The sequence below is a fragment of the Pongo abelii genome, chromosome 15 (genome assembly GCF_028885655.2).
Source record: "Pongo abelii isolate AG06213 chromosome 15, NHGRI_mPonAbe1-v2.0_pri, whole genome shotgun sequence".
In the NCBI taxonomy this organism is placed as follows: Eukaryota; Metazoa; Chordata; class Mammalia; order Primates; family Hominidae; genus Pongo; species Pongo abelii.
Window position 1 is genome coordinate 68,965,430 of NC_072000.2, and position 21,698 is coordinate 68,987,127.

Below are 21,698 nucleotides of genomic sequence, written 5' to 3' on the forward strand. Positions count from 1 at the left end.
GTCACCAAGAGGGGGCAGCAGCTAACCACACACAGAGGCTCCCCCATCAGATGTGAACACCACACAGACCCCCCAGTCTGCCTGCAGGCAACTTTGGAAAAGAATCCTGTATTCCAGGCCTCAAAGAATCAGGTCAGGACAGACTTTGCATCAATTACAGGGAGGCAGCTGTAGTTCTGGGTGATGATGTCTAATGTCCCTCTGGAGATGGCAGTGCTTGTGGGGAGCAAGGGGCTGGTGGTGGATGTGCTAACAGCTGGTTCCCAGGGCATACCCTGCTGTCTTCATCTGACACCACAACAGCAACGCATCCTTGGCTGAGCGTGTTTCACGACCTTCCTGAGTTTGGACAACAATGTCCTGAATCTGAGGGTAGCAGAACAAGAGAGATTTGAAGAGGATTTGCATCTGGATCTGTGCTTTCCAGCTGTCCCTAGGAGGCTCCCTCCCTCGTCCCTCCTTCTCTTAACACTAATTCATCCTTTAAGAGCTGGTATAAATGGCGCTTGGGTTGGGTCTCCCTTCATGTGCCCTGCTCCCTGCATTTACATTTCCTTCTCTCTCCTAGATGCTCCCTGAGCCCAGGGAAATCTGTCTTGGTCACTTCTCTGTCTCCAGGGCCTGGAGCCTGGTGCACCCTCAGTACTCCATAGTTGTATTGTGGCTGTCTGTACAGACATTGATTCTGTTCCTATTATGTGGCAGTGCTGTGCTAGGCCTGAGGACACACAGAGGTAAAACAAATTTCCTGCCCTCAAGGAGTAGCCGCCAGCCCCACAGCAACACCACATCCTGAGGCCCTGTGCCCCAGCAGCCTGCTTCCCTGCCTCAGTCAGCCAAAACGGCACAGGGATGAGACAGCTGTAATTGGATAACTCTAATAGAATGCAGAGAATCAGTGACGAGATGCCCCGATTCCTCCTCTGGAGGTGCAATGCCCCTTGAGGCTGTGGAACAACATGAATGCTGGTGAGTACTATACTTTCATTAGCAGCTCCTCTTGCCTTTCCATTCTCCTGAACTCTGCTGCTATTGTTGTTCAATGTTATGCACCCATGGAGAGTGAGATTGGACATGCGGGATCACTTGGTTGAGGTCTTTAGTCCGCGAGTTGTATGCTGTCTTCTTTCTCCTGTCCTCACCTCCTCGGGCAAGGTTCTTTCTGTCCCCAAACCAGCAGGTGCAAGACCCTGTTTTTCTCCCCTTCCCCTTTCTAAATTTCCTTACAAATAATCTGGACTTTGAATTTCAGGGTGAGAAGAGAAAAGTTTCAGATTGGAAAATATACACACAGATCTTCTATACAATTTTTGCAATTTCTATATCTATTTCAAAAACCAAGAAGTTACTTGTGTAGGGGGAGGAGGCTAAAAAGCTAATCTTCCAGCCAGATATCAACCCAGCTACCAATTAATTTCTATATTCTCCCTGAAAAGACCATACTACTGAGTGAGCAGCTCCCCCTGAGCTTCAATGACTTGGGGTGATACAGAAGATGGTTACTCCTTCCTACAAGCACTGTCCCATATGGCAGATTTACAGCCTCCCAGAATGTGCACTAACACCCACACTCTGTTCACCATTTTATAAGATTCCCAGGCCCTGGGCAGCCTTGAGGGCTCCCTCGACTTCCTCTGCCCCCCAGGAACCCACCTGGAAGCGGAGGATGATGGTCCAGATGAGGCCCAGGACCAGGCGGTGGTTGCCGTCTACAATGTCATGGGAGCCCATGTTCTCCAGGTGTACACGTTGCTCCTTGAGGAACTGGAGAGCCTTGTCCACGTTCTCCAGGCAGTGGATGCGCATCTTCCCCTTGGTGGGCTTTGGCTGGGGGAGAGCAGTGGCCCCCGTGGGCATGGAGGGACTGCACAGTCATCCCAGAGGCTGCAGCCTGGACCAGCTCCTGTCATAAGCACCCACCCTCCACCCTCTTGGCCAAACTCCAAGTCCCATGGTCATTCATTGACACTATTCAATGCTTTCCTTTTAGCAAAGCTCAGAGGTTCCCTCCAACAAGCACCCAGAGATCAGCAACCAGCTGCATCGGTGCCCTTCTGGGGCTGAACAAAGCCCTCTGAGTGGGCGATAAGTGGCATTTGCTTATGATAACATAACATATGGTTAATTGATCACTTACTATGTGCCAGGCACAGTTCTAAGAACTGTTTACTGCCAGCCAGTGTTAAGAGTAATTTTTAGCTTGGTGATTGATAATGGGTTCATCCCTGCCAATCAACCTTCTCCTCTCCCCTGATGATAACTGCATCATCTGATGGGTTCCCCATGGTAACTCTCTCTAGTGGAATTTCAATGCAAGGTGAGAGGCAGAACTTCAGCATGGAGTTGAAAAGGCAATATTTCATTCAAGCCTTTTCATTCAAACTCTGAGGATCTCAGAATAACTTCATCAGGTACAGGTATCATTGCCCTCATTTTACACATGGGGGAAATGGAGGAAAAGAGGGTCCTGCCTGATAGGCCCAAGGACACAAAGCTTACTCTGTGCTGAGCAAAACATAAACCTTCATCTACTTCTTCTTTGGGGTCAACAGTATTGCTGGTGGGTTACAACTGAGACAGCCTCTAATAAATTTCCACTTGCAAGGGTGGTAAAACACACAGTAAAATGGCTTCCACGCTTTCTTCTTGGTTCCAAGAGGGATGCATCTTAGCCCGATGGGGAGACTGAGGGCCAGGCCATCACAGGCCAGCTACAGATGCCCAGAGCCCAAAGTCAGGAGCTCTGCATGGCTTCTGGGAGAAGCATAAAGGGGTGGGAGTGGTCAGAGGAGGCAATAAGTTGTGGGAAGAATTCAGAGAAACCAGTCAGTCACACGGACGCTTCCCATTCTAAGTATTAGAGCCTCCCAAAGGAGCAGAGAGAAAACTAGGAAGGCCAGGAGAACTTGAGATGCCCCCAAACCATGCCTTTGCTGAAGAGGGGCGAATGGCAGCAGCCCCGGGGCCCAAGGAAGGGGCTTTACCAGCATCTCTCCAGAAAGCACCTCCAGCAGCTTGATGAGCATGCGCCCATCTCGCAGGTCCTTGTAGAGATCCGTGATGCGGCAGGACACTCGAGCCAGGTGCGAGTTCACCCATTTAGTGAAGGTCTTTTTCTGAACAACTTCTCGCTCATCTAGGTGGAGAGAAGAACCTTGGTGAGGTGACTGAGGTTGGCAGGGTCAGTGTGACATGGGGCCAGGGGGTTTTACCTTAAGCCCAGGGTACCCCCATGCTTGGCAGAGGAAGTCGATGTATTCATTCCACTCCCTTCCTGGGAGCATTTGCCATCAAGGCATAGCAATACCGGTCCACATGCCACCAGAACAGAGGCAATAAGGAGATCACTCCCACTGCCACCATATTCTATGCACAGTATCAGGACACCTCTAATTCAGCATCTGTTTCCCTGTATCAGTCAGACTACTCTGTACTGTTGTGCCACTGAATTCAGATTTCAATGCCAGGCTTACCCATCAACCCATCAAATATTCGCTCTGCCTAGAATGCTCTCTCTCAGCCCCTCCACTCCACCCCACCTCCTTCACTTGACACTAATTCATCCTTTAAGAGCTGGTATAAGTGGCGCTTGGGTTGGGTCTCCCTTCATGTGCCCTGCTCCCTGCATTTACATTTCCTTCTCTCTCCTAGATGCTCCCTGAGCCCAGGGAAATCTGTCTTGGTCACTTCTCTGTCTCCGGGGCCTGGAGCCTGGTGCACCATCAGTACTCCATAGCTGTATTGTGGCTGTCTGTACAAACATTGATTCTGTTCCTATTATGTGGCAGCGCTGTGCTAGGCCTGAGGACACACAGAGGTAAAACAAATTTCCTGCCCTCAAGGAGTTCCTGATAGGCGGAGGAAAATGATGAGCAAGGGAACAGGATATGTAGAATGTATGACTCATGTAGGGGTAAGGATAATGAAGGTCTGGGCTGAGGGCTCTCTGTGGCATTATGCTATCTTTCTCACACCTGGGAAGGTGACATGACACCCCCACCCTAAATCAGCATCAGCCCAATCCAAGCCCCTGGCCCATGCTGTACCCGTTCAGGTGGGGTACTTCTTACTGCCTCTGTACAAATAATGCTGGTGGTCTGTCCAAGTTAGGCACCAGCATTACCTGGGGAAGCTCGGACAAGATGCTGGAGAGAGGACAGAAGACTGGGATGGCACAAAAAAAAGGGAAAAGGATAGAGGAGGAGAGAAGGAGAAAAAAAGAAAAGTAGCAGAAAAGAAGAAAAACAAATAAGATAGAATTGAAGGTGAGAAGAGAGGGGTGAGCCCTCTCTGGATTTATGAACAGTTTGGTGGCAATTGGCTTCTGGGCACTTAGGTTTGAAGATTCAGGGCAGGAGGTGACTTGGCAGTGAGGCTGGGCCTGGGGGTTGTGGAGGATCCCTGGGGAGGGTACATGGCAGTGGAGGGGGAGATCACAGCCAGGACATACCTGGCGTGGCCTAGCCAGGAGCAGGGTCTGCCTGGTTGGAGCAGGCTGTGTGCTCGACTGAGCCTCAACCGTGAAAGGGCTGGCTTTTTAAATTATTAAATATATGATTCAACAATAACAAAAAGAGGAGCTCAGCCAGTTCTGCCTCAAGGGTAGAATCCTGGCAGTTCCTGAGGCTTGCTGCATCAGATGCCTTCCTGCTTCATGGCTATTTTGGTATTAGGAACTCAGACCCTTGATTCTTCTGTGCACTCATTGAGCAAATGTTTACCATATAACCGTCAGGTGCCAGGCCCTGGGTGGTGGTGGGGAACTCAAGGACAAGACTGATGGTCCCTATCCTTGAGGCAGACAGACTCTATTATAAATATGACGAGGGCTTGAGTCATACATGAAGAATTCTACAGCAGCCATCTAAATAAGACTTCCAAGAAGAGGAAAAGTACTACTACTGACTGTGTGAATCCTAAATACATGTAAAATTTAAACGGCATTCATTTATTCTGGGCCTCTGTGCAAAGTTTCAGCGAGAAAACTCCCCTTACCCTTTTGTCAACAGCAAATCAAACCATTTTCCTGATTTCAAATGCTGCTTCAGCAAAATGTAACTAAAGGGGGTTTGATGCCATACTGGACGGAAAGCAATAGCATTTATTTTGGGGCATTTTTAGATTCAACAGACCAGTCACATTCCCACAGTTCTTTCCCTAGAAACCAGATCTATTCTTTAAGTAGCTAACCCTTCAGGTCAGGTGCGGAGCCTCTGACTAAGGGAGATGAAAGTTTTAGCCCCTTTAGAGGTAGGTGTCCCCCAAAGTGAAAGTATTTCATCCTCCTTTTCCTGTCTTTAAGAATGCAAACATTTCATTACATGGGTGCTGAGACCTATTTATCTGTGCTTGGCAAAGGGTAAGGGAGTGCTTCTAGCTGGGAACATGGATTAATTCTAGGCCACTGGGCTGGTGCATTTATTGGTGCAGAAATATCTGAAAGCACCCTTAGATCTCCCCAGTTTTCACCACATGAATGATGCCCCCTGGACCCTCAAACATGGGAGCCACAGGTTTTGAGCACAGGCAGGTGGCCTCCTAGCTGCCTTTTATTTGAAGGCTGGAGTGAAATCACCCAGAATCCCCAGAGCCCCGAAACGCTTTGCAATGTTGAGACACGGAAAGATTTCGAGAGGCTAATGATGATCAGAGGGGGAGAAAAGGCCCCAAGGTGAGAGGCATTTCCATGAGCTGGCTGGCTCCGGCCGCCTGGCATTGGCATGCTCAGCACATTCACTCCCGCACAGCCCAGACGCTCATCCCAAGCCTTCCAAGGGCAGGAGAGGCAGTGGCCTGGAGCCAGCTAGGTTGGGACCCCCGGTAGTGTGGACAGGAAGAGAGGTGGCTGTGCACTGGGCCTGCTGTCCCCAGGGGACCCAGGCCATCCTACTGGTACCCACCATGGGAAGGAGGCCTCAGCACAGCCCTGCCAGGAGCCAGGCCTTATTTCCAGAGCACTAACCCTGCCAGTGCAGGAAGGGGGTGAGTCCACCAGCATGGACTGGCTCACAGCCTCTGCTGCCATCAAACCCCGGCATCTCATTCCTCTCTGTTCCTCTTCGCTTTTCTTTTCTTTTTGACGGAGTCTCACTCTGTTGCCAGGCTGGAGTGCAGCGGCGCAATCTTGGCTCACTGCAACTTCTGCCTTCTGGGTTCAAGCAATTCTCTTGCCTCAGCCTCCTGAGTAGCTGGGACTACAGGTGTGTGCCACCACGCCTGGATATTTTTTGTATTTTTTAGTACAGACGGGGTTTCACCATGTTGGCCAGGATGGTCTTGATCTCTTGACCTCATGATGTGCCTGTCTCGACCTCTCAAAGTGCTGGGATTATAGGCATGAGCCACAGTGCACGGCCCTCTCTGTTCCTCTTTCTTTCCCTTTCCTTCCCGGGTTGTGGCCATCCTCATTCCCTGCTATGTGTTGGGTCTTTGCCTAGAAAACTCATCTTCCTCCCTGATCAGCTCTGACCCAGAATTATTGTCTGAGTATTGAGACTGGGTGACCTAAAACCCTTCAAAGGTTTAGTTTCAGGTCAAATACGCCCATGACACTAAAACCCTCAAATATATCCAGTAATAAGTGAGTTCGTACATGGAATGGGCTGGCACAGAGAAAGCTTGCCGTCATGTGAACGCTCATTGTTATCGTCATTACTACTGCTGCTATTACTAGTGGGCCCTGTCCTAGGTGCTGCAGGGGCATTGGGCAGCTCACTCTCTCCAAGGCCTTAAGATACAGTTGAGGAAACAATACTCAAACCCACCAATTAACTTTTGCAAGCACATAATAAATAAGTGGCAGTTCACTTTAATAACACAAAAGCCATCACAGGGTAATACTGAATTCCATATCAGGTACATGACACATATGGTCAATGCTCGAGGGTTCCAAGAAGAGAGAGGTCATTTCCAATTGGAGTGGTCGAGGGGGGACCTGGTGAAGAAAGCTACTTTGGATCATCAGAAGGGGAGGGGAGCCAGGGAGACAGAGTAAGTCCAAGCAGACAGGCATAAAAGGCCAAAGCTAGGCCGGGCAGGGTGGCTCACGCCTGTAATCCCAGCACTTTGGGAAGCTGAGGCAGGTGGATTACCTGAGGTCAGAAGTTTGAGACCGGCTTGGCCAACATGGTGAAACCTCATCTCTATTAAAAATACAAAAAATTAGCCAGGCACGGTGGCAAGAACCTGTAATCCCAGCTACTCAGGAGGTTGAGGCAGGAGAATCGTTTGAATCCAGGAGGCAGAGGTTGCAGTGAGCCGAGATCCCACCACCGTACTCCAGCCTGGGCCTGGGCAACAAGAGCGAAACTTTGTATCAAAAAAAAAAAAAAAAAAAAAAAAAGGCCAAAGCTTATTCAGGGGCCAGGGAATAGCTACAGGTTAGAGAAAAGCAGGTTTTTGGTTTATTTATTTATTTATTTTGAGACGGAGTCTCGCTCTGTTGCCCAGACTGGAGTGCAGTGGTGTGATCTCGGCTCACTGCAACCTCTGCCTCCCGAGTTCAAGCGATTCTCTTGCCTCAGCCTCCCAAGTAGCTGGGAGTACAGGCATGCACCACCACACCCAGCTAATTTTTTATATTTTTAGTAGAGATGGGGTTTCACTATATTGGCCAGGCTGGTCTCAAACTCCTGACCTTGTGATCCGCCCACCTTGGCCTCCCAAAGTGCTGGGATTACAGTGGAAAGCAGGTTTTAAACAGGATGTGGAAAGCTTTGAATGAGAGGCTAAGAAGGTCAGATTTAATCCTAGAGGCAAAAGGAAGCACTGAAGGTGTGACAGGGTCATTTCCTGAAATATGAATTTGTAAGGCCCCCAATGTTAATAAAGACACAAAATGTTTCAGATTACATCTCAAAGGAAGTATGCAAAATGCATACGAAGAAAACCTTAAAAGGCTCCTGAGGCATGCACAAGAAAATCTGGACAAATGGAAAGGCATGCTGAGGTCTTGAATAAAAAACTCAACATCATCAAGATATCAATTTACCCTAAATCAATATATATTTAATAGTGTTTTAAATATATTTAAATTATACAATTTGAATTTGTGGGGAAAAAAAGATAAATGATTAAAAACTTCACTGAAAAAACATGCAACCAAAAATAGGAATATTCCAAAAAATAAGAGTAATAAAGGGCTACCAACCTTTCTAGATGTTTTGTCTATCAAAGAATAGTGTAAACTTATAGTAAAACTATGTTGTACTAGCATATGAAAAGATGGATATACCAATGGGACAGAAATAGTCCCAGTACATACAGGCATTTAATGGCTGATAGAGGTGGCATTTCTAATAGGAAGGGGAAAGATGAATTACTCAATAAGGAGTATTGGCAAAACTGGATGGCCAAGCGGGAAAAGTTAGTTATATTCATACCTCATACTCCAGGATAAATTTCATGTGGGTCAAAAATTGAAATGTAAAAAATGAAACTATAAAAATACCCAAATCAGGCTGGGCATGGTGGCTCACGCCTGTAATTTCAGCACTTTTGGGAGGCTAAAGCAGGTGGATCACTTTGGGTCAGGAGTTCGAGACCAGCCTGGCCAATATGATGAAACTCTGTCTCTACTAAAAATATAAAAATTAGCCGGGCATGGCAGTGCACGCCTGTAATCCCAGCTACTCAAGAGACTGAGGCATGAGAATCGCTTGAACTTGGGAGTTGAAGGTTGCAGTGAGCCGAGATCCCACCATTGTGCTCCAGCCTGGGTGACAGAACGAGACCCTGTCTCAAAACAACAATAACAACAACAAAAAATCAATCATGGTAAATGCTTTCTACAATGTTAGTGTAGGGAAGGGCTTTCAAAATATAACACAAAATCCAAAAACTATAAAATAAAAAATTGAAAGTTCAACTACATTAAAATAATGTTTGTGTTGGACCAGGCATTGTGGCTCACACCTATAATCCCAGAGCTTTGGGAGGCCAAGGTAGGAGGATCACTTGAGGCCAGGAGTTTAAGACTAGCCTGGCAATATAACAAGATTGCATCTCTACAAAAAAATTTAAAAATTAGAGGGGTGTGGTGGCATGCACCTGTAATCCTAGCTATTCAGGAGGCTGAGGCAGGAGGATCACTTGAGCTCAGTTTGAGGCTGTCGTGAGCTATGATTGTGTCACCGCACTCCAGCCTGGGTGAAAGATTGAGACCCACCTCAAAAAAAAAAGTTTGTATTGGATAAAACACCACAAGCAAAGTCAAACAAATGAGCAAAAATATATCTAACATACATTATAAAGGGCTAATTTACTTAATATACAAAAAGCACCTACATATTAAGAAGGAAAAAGACCAATAATGTGAACAAAGAGTTAACAGAAAAAATAACAAGTCTCTTAAATGTATAAAAAATTGTACAAGTCACTCATAATAGAAGTCCAAATTAAAAGCCCACATGCACGTGCACACACACACACACACACACACACACACACAGGCAAACACACAATCTAATAATGGTCCTTAATTTGTTTGAACAAACTAATCATAAAGACATTTTTGAGACAACTTGGAAAATCTGAATATCCAGTACATATTAGGTTATATTTTTAGGGAATTACTGTTAATTTTATGAGGTGTAATAATGGTATCATGGTTAGGTGGAAAATTTTCATGTTTTTCAGAGATACATACTAGAGTAATTAGGGGCAAAGTATGATGATCTTTAATTTACTTTAACAATGCTTCAACCCCCAAAATAGATAAGCAAATATAACAAAATATCAACAATTGTTAAATTTAGGTGATAATGTAATGACCCTATTATACTTTTGTCTCTCTTTTTTTACCAGTTTGTAATTTTCCATAATAAAAGCCAAAAAATAAAATGAAAGTACACGAACATACTATGTTTCACTTAGCAGTTGGGCAAAGATCAAGAAGTCTGATAAAATACTTGTGTTGGCAAGGATGTGGGGAAAAAACATTCATGTGTTGCTGGAGAGGGTATAACTGGCTCAACTTCTATTAAAGGCAATTTGGCAAGGCCCATCAGAATTACAAATGCACGTGCTTTTGGACCCAGTAATTCCACTTCTAGGAATTTATCCTACAGATCTATTCATACACTGGTAAAAAAAAATCTACATAGAAGTTGGAAACTCATTGCATTTTTAAATTTTAAAATCTTTTGACAAATTTTTTTTAATTAAAAAAAAATTTGAGTAGCTGGGATTACAGGCATGTGCCAACACACCCAGCTAATTTTTGTATTTTTATTAGAGACAGCATTTCACCATGTTGGCCAGGCTGGTCTCAAACTCCTGACCTCAGGTGATCTGCCCACCTCAGCCTCCCAAGGTGCTGGGATTATAGGCTTGAGCCACCGCACCCAGCCTAAAGAAAATATTAACATGTTTTTATTTTCTTCCTTTTTCCAAGATAGCCTAGTTTCTTTTGTGTGCTTTCCTGCCTTAGGGATTTTTCACCAGGCCAAAATCATAAGCATATTTAACCATCTGAGCCCATAAGAGAAGTGAAAAGGAGAGAGCAAGGCTGATGGCAGGAGCATTGGCCCCTGGATGCAAAAGGGGAGTGAGGTCTGTAAGGAGCAAGGAACGCTCTACCTTCTTGACACCCACAAAGCTACTGTCTGAGGTTCTGCCCTCTGAATACTCCCTATGGGGGTTTAAAGCATACATGTCTCCCCACAGGGTCGCGGCTCAGTCTCTTTCTTGTGTTACTCCTTCTCCAGGCTTCCCTGTGGCTCCTCCCTCCTCCCTTCTTGGTGAGCAGCACACCAGCTTCCAGCCCCACCCACTGCAGCACCTGCTTCTCCTCCTGATGTCACGGGCATCTGGGAAGTTCACCATCAAAAGTCCCTAGTGGGGCTGTTTTAAAAATAGGAGCTGTCCTTAAACCAAACGGTAAAGTTGAAGTATCTTATCTTTGGAAGCTTCATCTCCCATTTCTGGGTCCATCTATTTATTGCTTCCATAGCTTTCTATCACATTCCTTGAGGGCTTTGTGCCTCTCCCTCCTTTTTCTGTTAAAAAAAATTTGCTTTCAACAATAGAAAATAGCAACCTAAATAATAGAAAACAAGGGATGATTTAATATTTTGGTATATTAATGAGGATACTATTACGGTTGTTGAATAAATTTCAATGACAGGAAAGGATATTATAATGCATTTTGGGGGAAAATTCAGATTTTCAAACCTATATCCTAATGCTGGGTGTTGTTATAGCTGGATGGTAAGATTGTGGGTAACTTTTTCTTCTTTTTTGCTTTTCTCTGTTTTCTAAAATATTTGCAGTGTGCATACATTGGTTTTATAATATGAAACAACAGATGTCATAAAGAAAAACAGGATATAAAGTTCATAAACCCTGAGGACTAATAGATGAAAAGTCAAAAAAGTTTCTTTCTCGAGGAAGTCTGCATTTTCAGTTGCTCACAGCCTTAAGCTACAGGTAAAACTAGGAGGTCAGAAAGATAAGCAGGAGCAAAGGCACCATGGGAGGCCCATGGACCATGAACCTTCTGAAAACAATCATTTCATGCTGAGCTCTTTGCAGGTTCACAACTTGGGATTTCTCTCCTTCTCATGCCAGGAAGCCAAGAGCTTGGGGAACCAGAGTGAGCCATGCTTTGTTTTGTTGTTGTTGTTTTCTGTTTGTTTGTTTTTCGAGATGGAGTCTCCCTCTGTCACCCAGGCCGGAGTGCAGTGGCTCGATCTTGGCTCACTGCAACCTCTGCCTCCTGGGTTCAAGCAATTCTCCTGCCTCAGCCTCCCCAAGTAGCTGGGACTACAGGCAAGCACCACCATGCCCAGCTAAATTTTTTTGTATTTTTAGTGGAGATGAGGTTTCACCATGTTGGCCAGGCTGGTTTCAAACTCTTGACCTCAGGTGCTCCGCCTGCCTTGGCCTCCAAAAGTGCCTGGATTATAGGCGTGAGCCACCGTGCCTGGCCAAGTGAGCCATACTTTAACTGCCATGAACTTGTGATGAACCTCAATGACACAGACGCCAATCCATAATAAAGCCTAGCATGGGGCAGACCCTCAGGGACACATCATAAATGATGGTGGCACAAATTCTACGGTTTCTGTTTAACCAGTTTGGGGAGGAATTTTCCTTTCAACCAACTTTCATCACACTGGTTTTGTGAACAGCTATTTCCCCAACCCTTAAGGATTTGCGATATAGCTAGGGGTGATTCTAAGATGGAACTTTAGGATGCTTACTACATATCTTAAAATGCAAATGCAAGAACAAAGCCCATAAGACTGATTTTAAAGTGGTCAGAAGCCTGGCGTGGTAGTACATGCCTATAGTCCCAGGTACTTGGGAGGCTGAGCTTGGGGTATAGTAATTCAAAGGGAGACAATATAGCCATTAAAATAATTTGCATGTTTGCTGACGTGAAAAGATATTCATAGCATATTGTTACATGAAAGAGGGTCTAAGATTATAATATTATAGATGACACAATATATACACAGACCTATAGTCATACATCTATAGACATTAAAATGTCTATATGAGACATTAACAAAATCTCTGGTTTTCTTTATCTGTTTTTCTCATATTTTCTATATTAAATATATATTCTTGTTAATAAAAATGTTAAAAAGATATCAAAGTAATTATCTTATTGCTTATTTATTTATTTTTGAGGCAGCGTCTCCCTCTGTCGCTCAGGCTGGAGTGCAGTGGTGTGATCTCAGCTCACTATAACCTCTGCCTCCTGGGTTCAAGCAAATCTTGTGCCTCAGCCTCCCAAGTAGCTGGGATCACAGGCATGTGCCACCACACCCAGCTAATTTTTTGTATTTTTAGTAGAGAAAGGGTTTCGCCATGTTGGCCAGGCTGGTCTCGAGCTCCTGGCCTCTCCACTCAGCCTCCCAAAGTGCTGGGATTACAGGCATGAGCCACTGCGTCCAGCTCCTATTGCATTTTTAGATAAAATAGGATCTTTATATATTATTGCAAAAGAAAACAAGTTATCGTAGACCAGTTTAAATCAAAAAGTTTTTTTTTATTTTTGAAGAAGGCTAGTTTTCATCTGGAGTTTGAAGATGATAATGGTTTTAGAATGACAGGGAAGAAAAAGGAGGTCATATTCACAGCCCCTCAGGTGGCAACTGGCAAGTGTGTATGTGTGTGTGTGCATGTGTGTGCATGTATGCAGGTTTTGGGAGTGGGGGTGACAAGCAGTGAATTTATCCAGAGCCAGGCAGCTGCAGAACAGTCTAGGGAATGTGAACATTATAGTCCAGGTACAGAACAGCCTGTAGGTTCTTAAGTAAAGCAGCACCTCCCAAAAGCGTGCTGGAAGACAAAGATCCTAAGGGGACAGAGGAGAGGCAGGAGCCGAGAGGCTCAAAAGGCTGGTGTTGGAAGGAAAAATGGGAAGGGGCATCTCCCGTGAGGCGCGAAGGAGCACGTGAGGTAAGAATGAAGAACATTCAACAGGGGCCCGAGGGCTGCAGCCCAAGCAGCGCTGTGATGACTTTAAAACCTTAGGATCCTAGTCCTGTCCTGGCCACTTCCTGGCATTGTGACCTCCCTCATCTCTAGGGAGATGACAACAGCTATACCCTGCCCACTTCGCAGAGTGGGTGAAGGGTCACGGAGATGACCTGGACAAAAGCACCTAGAACATGAAGCAGCTGCACCAATATCAGGCATTGTTGTCTCGCATGCAGGTAGTGGCTGCATAGAGAGATTACTCACTGAGAACATGGGGATGCAAAATTCAAGACGGTCCAGGACTTGACCTCAGCCTGGGTGATGCCTTTAGTGAACAGAGAGAGTTTCTGGAGAAGCACCGATTTGCTGAAAAGGATCAGTTCCCTTCCCCAAGCCAGGAACCAAAGCTACATGGTTCAGGGTAAAGAGGCACATTGTCAACACCACTCCATAGGTGGCTTCTGCTCAAACTGTCAGAACTAGAAGGGCTTTGGGCATCATCTAGTTCAAGCCCCTGGTGTTACAGGTGAGGATAAAGAGGCCCCGAGGAGCAGAAGAGTGACTTGATCAAGGTCCCCTAACAATAGCGGCAGGAGGACGGAAGAGTGATAGTGCCAGGTAGACCATTTTCTCCTCACCTATGGGTAACAAGCTAGCTCAAACAGCATCTTCTCTTTACCGGACTTCTGCACAGCCTCCCCACAACCTGTTCTCCCTACAGAGGGTGATCCTTAGTAGTCAGAGCAAGCCCTAAAAACCCAAATCTAACCGTGTCATTTCCCTGCTGAAAGTACCTTGATGGGCTGGCAGCAGCTCCTGCCCTCCACCTTCTACTGAAGGCTCAGCTCCTGTCCTGAAGCCCACAGCTAATGCTCCCTCTCTCAGACCCTTCGACCCCGCCACTGTATGCAAAGACACGCTAAGGTCTTGAATAAAAAACTCCACATCATCAAGATATCAATTTACCCTAAATCAATATATATTCTCTCCTTAAACTCCACAGCCACCCCTTTTGAGTTTTCCTCTGCTTCCTGCCCAGGACCTTGGCAATAGCAGTGGCCTATCAGGCCTGTGAGGTGGCCCCTGCCTGCCCTCCTATCACCACCACCGACCCTGCACTCTGACTCAAACATGCTTATCCTCTGAACTGAGCTGCAGTTTATGTTACAAACTTTACAGTTCCCAGCAAATCTTCATAGCAAATTTGTCATAATTTGCTATGCACATGTGTCTATGCACATAGACACGTGTGGGATTATTTGATCTACCTCTGTCTCACTAGACTGTAAAATGAGATTCTCTGGTTGATCTACTTTCCCGAGTCTGAAGGCCAAAGGGTTTGGAGGCAAAATGCTCCCAGAGACTCGACTGCTACTAGCCTCCTTGTCACTCTGTCTCAGTGACATGTTATAAAGGGAAAATGGAAAATTGCTACAGATGCTCTGAAAACAACACCCTTGGCACCTCCTCAGCCAAGCAGCATGTGGGGGACACATGGGGCAGGAAGAATGGGTGCTGGCTGCTCCTGAGAGCCATAAACACAGTCAAGGCCTGGGGTCAGAGCTTGCCGTTGGGAACAAATCCCACAGAAATGTCCCAAAGATGGAGGAGGCTATTAACATAGTTCACTCAGACTGCACTGCCCGGGGAGAGAACAGAGTCTTATTATTAACCTCAGTGTATTAATATTTGATAAAGCATCTTCACAATGATAGATAGCAGTCACCCACAGAAGGGAAGCAGCCTTGGTTCTGTAAAGAGTTCTGAGAGAAGAATAATAGCTTTTATCAAGAGTGGTAAGGGGACAATGGAAGGCATTATGTCCTGGGCAGGAGAAACCTGCCCTGGGCCACACAGTGCAGGTGGCATGCTGACCTCTCTTGCAGGTTTATCTGCACAGGTAACTGGCAGGTTTATCTACACTCTGTCCTGCCTGGGGGCAGGGGGACAATCTCACCATGGCTGACCTCCCAGAGAAAGCGGCTGATCCAATTTTTTTCCCTCTGACATTAAAATGGTTGCTGACAATGATAGATATTTCTGTGGACAGTATGTTTTCCCAATATGTAGTCTCTAAATAAAACTCCATTTTATGTTTTGAAATCTGAGAAGAAAAAAACATTACAAACCTCCCATTAATGACACCACCATCTTTGTTGGTTACGGGTACCCGGAGACAGACATAGGGGGACCATGGACAACTGGCGCCTTATTCTCCAGCAGCTGCACCTGAATCTGTCAACTTAACAGAGAAGCTACTGATGCCCGTCCACGGGGGTGAGGCCCTGCTCCCTAAGAAATCACTTGCCCTCTGGACACGAAGCCCTCCTAGGCAACCGGGGCACCTGAGATCAGCATCCTCCTGTACACAAGGGGAAAGGGGCCCGAGGGAGAGGCCAAACATGTCCTGAGGACACTCTCAGGGCCTTTCAGCAGCAGAGTCAGGAAGAGGCCTGTACCACCCTCCCTGGGGAGTTCCTGGCAGCCAAGGAGGTGGACGGGGAGCAGCAGCATCCGAGGAATGTCTGCCAGCCACAGAACTTAACCTCGGGACCCGCACGCAGTGGGTCCAGAAGACAGTTAAGGTTCAGAGTGGCAGCAACTATGTGCTTCAGAGTGCAGAGACACAGGCTGTAGTGCACCTGCTGTCCCGCAGCAGTCTCGGAATTGTCCACAACCAACCTCACCCCTCAGCCTCATATCACTTCCAGGAAGAAGGCTACAAAGAGACAATGCAGGAAAGAAGGTCATCTCTAGCTTGCAGCATCACTTGGATTTGAATGTAAAGGCAAAACCTGAGCGGGCAACACAATTCTGTGCACCTGGTTTTAAAATGAGAGGCCCTGCTTAGTCTATCCTTTGGTGATTGCTCCACAGGCCAAAGAACAGGAGGAAGACTGAGAGAGAACACGAAGGCCATCTCTTTCCCACAGGCCCTTCGCAGGAGGCTCTGGACTGCTCCCTGCACTGCAAGATGCCTCCGAGATGCCTCTGTGAGCCGAGGAGCTGTAAATCATGCAGTGGGTGGCACATGGGATGCCGGATGCCAAGCTGTGTGCATGGGTAAGGCAGGGGAGTGGAAGGAGGGAGGGAAGGGAAGAGAGAAAAGGGGAGTCAGTCTCATGCACAGGGCTTCTCTTTTTGGGGCATCTTTCTATGGGGTTCCTCCACTCCCTGCTCTCCCTTCTGGGCCACATCTACCCTGAGGCAGCATCCTCACTGGAGTCACTGGAGTCTGTACCCAGGTGCAGGGGAGGGGAGGAGTGTGCAGGCAGGTAGATGCCTCCTCTGGGGTGAGGAGAGGGAGACAGAGGACGGGCATTCTGACTGGTAAGTTCCCTGCAGCCTGCAGTGTTTCATTCTTCATCCAGATGGCCACGAATGCTCATCTGGCAGCTCCCAGTATGAAAAGGGGAAGGAGAAGAAATGGGGCTGTGTGACAATTAGGGGGACTCTAGGAGATGGGGGGAGCCTTTCTATTGAAACATGAAGGCTGGAACCTTTTGGAAGGATAGGAACTTGAGCTTTTCAGCTGCTGCTCTTCCTGCAATCCCTCAAAACAGGTCCAGAAAGTAGGAAGGTGCCAGAGGCAGTCATCAAAAGAGAGAAGCATGGTCTCCAGTCCAGGAAGAAGCCTCAGGGCTACCTGCTACTTAACCTCATGACAGGCGGCCAACTTAGAGACTGATGTTAAAAAGCTAAAACCTGCTCAGGGATCTACAGGGCAAATATTCCTGCTGGGATCCCAGCCCTCCCCTTGGAATTGCCAAGGTCAAATCCACCCCCTTACAGGAGACTTCTGCAACATTTTCCTACCCTTCTTCCTTTTCACTTTAGTTAGGCTGCCTCCCAGTTTCATAAAGAAAGTCATTCATTCTGGAGAGAGGTCAGGTTTTTATGTACTAGGACAGATTAGCCAGATGGCTTGTTTCTTTAGGTCCAGGAAGGAAGACCTGGGAGTGGTATGAAAGGCAGAATAGGGAGTATTTCCTTTGGAGTTGAGAGGAATTTTACTTAAGAAGCAGAAAAGATTACGTCCAGTCACCCCAATTCAGGTCTTCCAACCATAGGTCATTAAATGGAGATGGACCTAGAGAAACTGTCTCATCTGGAAAAGCATTTGACAAGACCCATCATCCTTCGGTTTCTTGGGCCTCCCATGTCACCCAGCCAGATGGCGGAGACACAGCCAGTGTCGTGGACTGGATAGTCTTACGGAGAGAGAGAGACCTGCATGGCATGGGGCTTCATCTCACGGGCATCAGGTCTGGGGGAAGGGGAAAGAGCCCAGAGCTCCAAGCACAAACATTAGCCTGGTTTCCTTGGTCCCTGGCTTTTCCTTCCAACTCAGACTTCCAAGGCAAAGGAGGGTGGGGGTTAAGAAGGAAGAAACAGGTCCCGGAACAGGCCAAGGTACAACAGGCAAGGAAAAAGACCAAGCTCATGATCTTGAATGTCTAAAGTTGGGAAAAGAGAAAGGACAGAAAACACCGATGGGAAATTTTCTTAGTACTAACATTATCTAACATTCACCTAGCATTTTATTATAAATAAAAACTTTCATAAACTTTATCTTATTTGCTCTTCACAACAACCTTGAGAAAATACTATCATCCCCATTTTATACAAATGGAAAAGGAGTCAGTGATCCTCCACTGCGGTGGCATTAGAAGCAGAATCAGGACTTGAATCTGGATCTTGTGACATGTTCCTCCTCACCCCAGGACCTTCAGTTTCAGAAGAGGATGGCAGGCCAGTCTCCCCAACCTTGCCACATATACCTATAAAGCAGATCACTGCTATCTTATAAGCAAATCAGGGCTGAATGCCCTCCTTGCCTTAATATTCCTGTGAGTGGGAGAGTGGCTGAGCGCTCCTGCTCCCTAATGTTTCTTTTGAAAGACTGACCCCTGCCTAGGCTGCTAAGGTGGCCCCAACGACAGTACTGAAGGGAAAAAAAGTCAAGACGTTGAGACTAGGAAGGCTGACACGCTCCCTTTCTTCATTCTGCCTACCCAGCAGAATGGGCACATCTGGCCACCCTATTCAGACCTTTCCAATGCTTTAGGCTCAAGCCCAGGTCACTTAGAGTGGACTCTCAGGAGAAGGAAGCCAGTAAACCACTTAGGTTGTTTGTTTTTGAAAATCTTGAAAGGACCTCAAACTTGCATGTTTACTTGTTGGCCAGATGTTCTGAATCGTTAAGGCCCAGGCATACAATTCTATGCTCTGTGGCTTTTCCTCTCCCTTGGGGGCATTCAGATTCTCTGGTAAGTCAGATGCATGCTCCTGGTGAGGAGTAGGCTCACCTAGGCACAGCCAAGGTCAGCAAAGCCTCTTTCCTGATCAACCTAGGACTGACCACTAAGCAGAGTCTTGCTCTGTCACCCAGGCTGGAGTGCAGTGGCATGATCTTGGGTCACTGCAATCTCCGCCTCCTGGGTTCAAGCAATTCTCGTGCCTCAGCTTCTTGAGTAGCTGGGATTACAGGCATGCACCACCACGCCCAGCTATTTCTTTTTTTTTGTATTTTAGTAGAGATGGAGTTTCTCCCTGTTGGCCAGGCTGGTCTCGAACTCCTGGTCTCAAGCCATACACTCACCTCAGGATCCCAAAGTGCTGGGATTATGGGCATGAACTACCACGCCCAGCTTTGTGCTTGGCTCTTTAACCTGTCTCCACCAACTTCCCAAGCAGCTCATCAGACCTGGTGACAACACACACAGGCCAACTGGAGAAATCCGGGGCCCTTCTGCCTGCCAGAATCACACACACCCTTCAATTCCCAGCTCAAAGGCTGCCTCCTCCATGAACTGTTCCCTGATTTTCCTTGCATCTCTTCTTGGCTCTCTCATTGCTGTTTAATTTATGTGCCCTTCCTACAGTTCTTCTCTAATTCCACTCATGTTAATTAATTGTGAACATAGTTCATTTTTCCCTAACAGATTGTGAACTCCTGAGAGACAGATGCCGTATTGAATTCATCTCTGTGGTTCCCCTTCTCCCCTTTCATGTTTGGCCAGGGGTTTAGCTTTAAACATAGTAGGAGTACAACAAGCAACTGTTAAAATAGAATTTACCTTGGTTTCTTAAAAAAGATAAAAGGATCTCTGCACGAAGGCCAGTCCCCACTCTTACCTTGCTTTGGCAAATCTTATGGAATATGGTACCCCTCTCCCTCCACCTGGATCACCAGGGTCACTGCAGCTAGATCCAGCCAGCACAGAGATATAAGAAGGTAAAAGCAGACTGACAAAGCCAATGGTTCCAAGTTTGGTTGGCTTAAATTAACATACACAAAAGCAATGGGTCACCATTATGGTCCGTCCCCAAGGGAAACCAAGGGAGAATTTTGTGGGGTCAAGGAGGGTGAGAAGGAGATGAAGGAAGAAGAAAGAGAGTTTCCTGTAAAGAGCAAGGACACCAGGGGTAATGACTGAGACCCAAGTGGATTCCTTGTCATGACAAGGGAGATGAGACACCGCAGCATTCCTTTCCCGGCATGAGAAGCCCAGACACTCCCAAGGTGTGAGGTCATTACGGTCCCAGAGGGGTCCAGGGCCCTGCTCAGGCTTCAAGGTCAGCCAGGGACTGTGGTATCTGGGAGCTGAGTACAGGGAGGGAGTGGGGAAGAGGATTACTACAACCTTCAATTTGGGCCATAAGGTATGGGGGCAGTGGGAGAATCACTCCAGAAAGTGTTTATGGGGAAGGTTGTACTCTTCTTAGGAGGTGGAAGACGGGAACAGTCAATGATAGGGAAACAGGTCCAGTGTGGGCTGCTGACTGGTGGATCAGGTGAAGGAACCCACCCCCCACACATACACACACAACCCCATGTAACTCAAACTTTCTTATTGGCCGAAGACTTAGGGTCGGAATATAGTTACCCTGGGTCAAGTTCAGGGAGGCAATAGTCACAGGAGTTGGGAAAAAAAAAAAAAAAAAAATCCCAAGAATCAGATATCAGCCAACAGGGGGAGGAGAAGTCATTTCTACTAGAGATTTAAGACATTCTCCACCCCCACCTTCCCTCTCTCTCTCTCTCTCTCTCTCACACACACACACACAAACACACACACAGCAAGAGAGAGAGAGGGTGGGGGTGGAGAATATCTTAAATCTCTAGTAGAAATGGCTTCTCCTCCCCCTGCTGGCTGAGGTCTGATTCTTGGGATACACACAGACACACAGACACACACACACACACACACACACAGAGACACAGAGAGAGAGAGAGAGAGAGAGAGATCTGTTATGAACCTGCTAAGCAAAAATCTAATTCCACTTTAAGGATGAAAGGTTTCATCAAGAAAATCCTTCCTGAGGCAGTGGGGAGGATGTTATCTGCTCTCGATTTCCTATCCAACCACTCCTTTTGGGACCACAGAGAGGATGATGATAATTCCTCTCTCCAGGCCCAGGCAGGAAATTGGGGTTAACCAGGAGGCCCTGCGCACCTACACCCGGCTGTCCAGCCCTCAGACACTGCTTTGCCCAGACTCTCGTACTTCTCACTTGGCCGCAGGTCACTCAGGACAGAGGCAGAGGGCAGGCCCCACCTGGTCCCAGCTCCAGCACCTTCTTGCTTCTCAGAGGCCCTTGGGGGCAGAGGCTGCCTGAGCTCCCTCCCAAGGGGACCCCCACCTCCCTGAGCCCGGCAAACACGTCTCCATCACTGCCATGCCAGGGCTCACCCAACACACACAGAGGATTCACACTAGGTGGGGAGGGCTGTGAACCTTGTGACTGAGAGAATGCCCTCCAACCCTTGTGGCCCCAAACAGTACCTGCCAAGGCCTTGATCCGGGACCTCTCAAAGAGCCTGGCTGAGCTGTTGTCATTATCCAGCTCGTCGTCTGGGGCATCCCAGCGGGCACTGATCCGGCTGTAAGGTGGCTGGTTGCCCACATTTTCAAACTCTGTGGCCGATGTCATGTCAGCAGGCTCTTAGCAGCTCCGCCTGCCTCAGTCTTCATGGAAGGATCCCTGGGGGACAGCAACACAGTCAGAGGGTTATCTCTCTGCCCCCTCAGACTTTTTCTCAGGGGAAACTTATTCGGAGCATCCAACGTGAGTAGATCCTGGCGGGAGCAGAACACCGTGTCATCTGCCTGGGCATGCTTCCTACCGGGGTCTCTGGGTCGTTTGTTATAAAATATTGCAGCAGCAGCAGCAACAGTACCGACAGCGGTGGCGGGGATGGAGAGCTGCATGTAGCAAGGGTCAGGACGGCCAGCAGGTGGAGACGTCAGTCGCAGCCAGCT

At 47.2% G+C, this 21,698-nt stretch overlaps 1 protein-coding gene across 2 annotated transcripts in view; it reads right to left on the bottom strand.

Moving 5' to 3' along the window:
* The window catches only part of SPTB (spectrin beta, erythrocytic), a 133,918-nt gene that overhangs the window by 55,820 nt on the left and 56,400 nt on the right, over positions 1-21,698 (bottom strand). The window contains exons 1-4 of one of the 2 annotated variants that reach the window (XM_024231789.3): positions 21,222-21,652; positions 2,985-3,136; positions 1,654-1,827; positions 275-366 (exon numbers count right to left, since the gene is read on the bottom strand). In XM_024231789.3, coding sequence (XP_024087557.3) covers positions 275-366; positions 1,654-1,827; positions 2,985-3,136; positions 21,222-21,369 — 566 coding nt within the window. In that variant the 5' untranslated portion in view covers positions 21,370-21,652. Of the gene's footprint in view, positions 1-274; positions 367-1,653; positions 1,828-2,984; positions 3,137-21,221; positions 21,653-21,698 lie in introns of those variants that run through there. The other variant, XM_054530214.2, reaches the window with a different exon arrangement.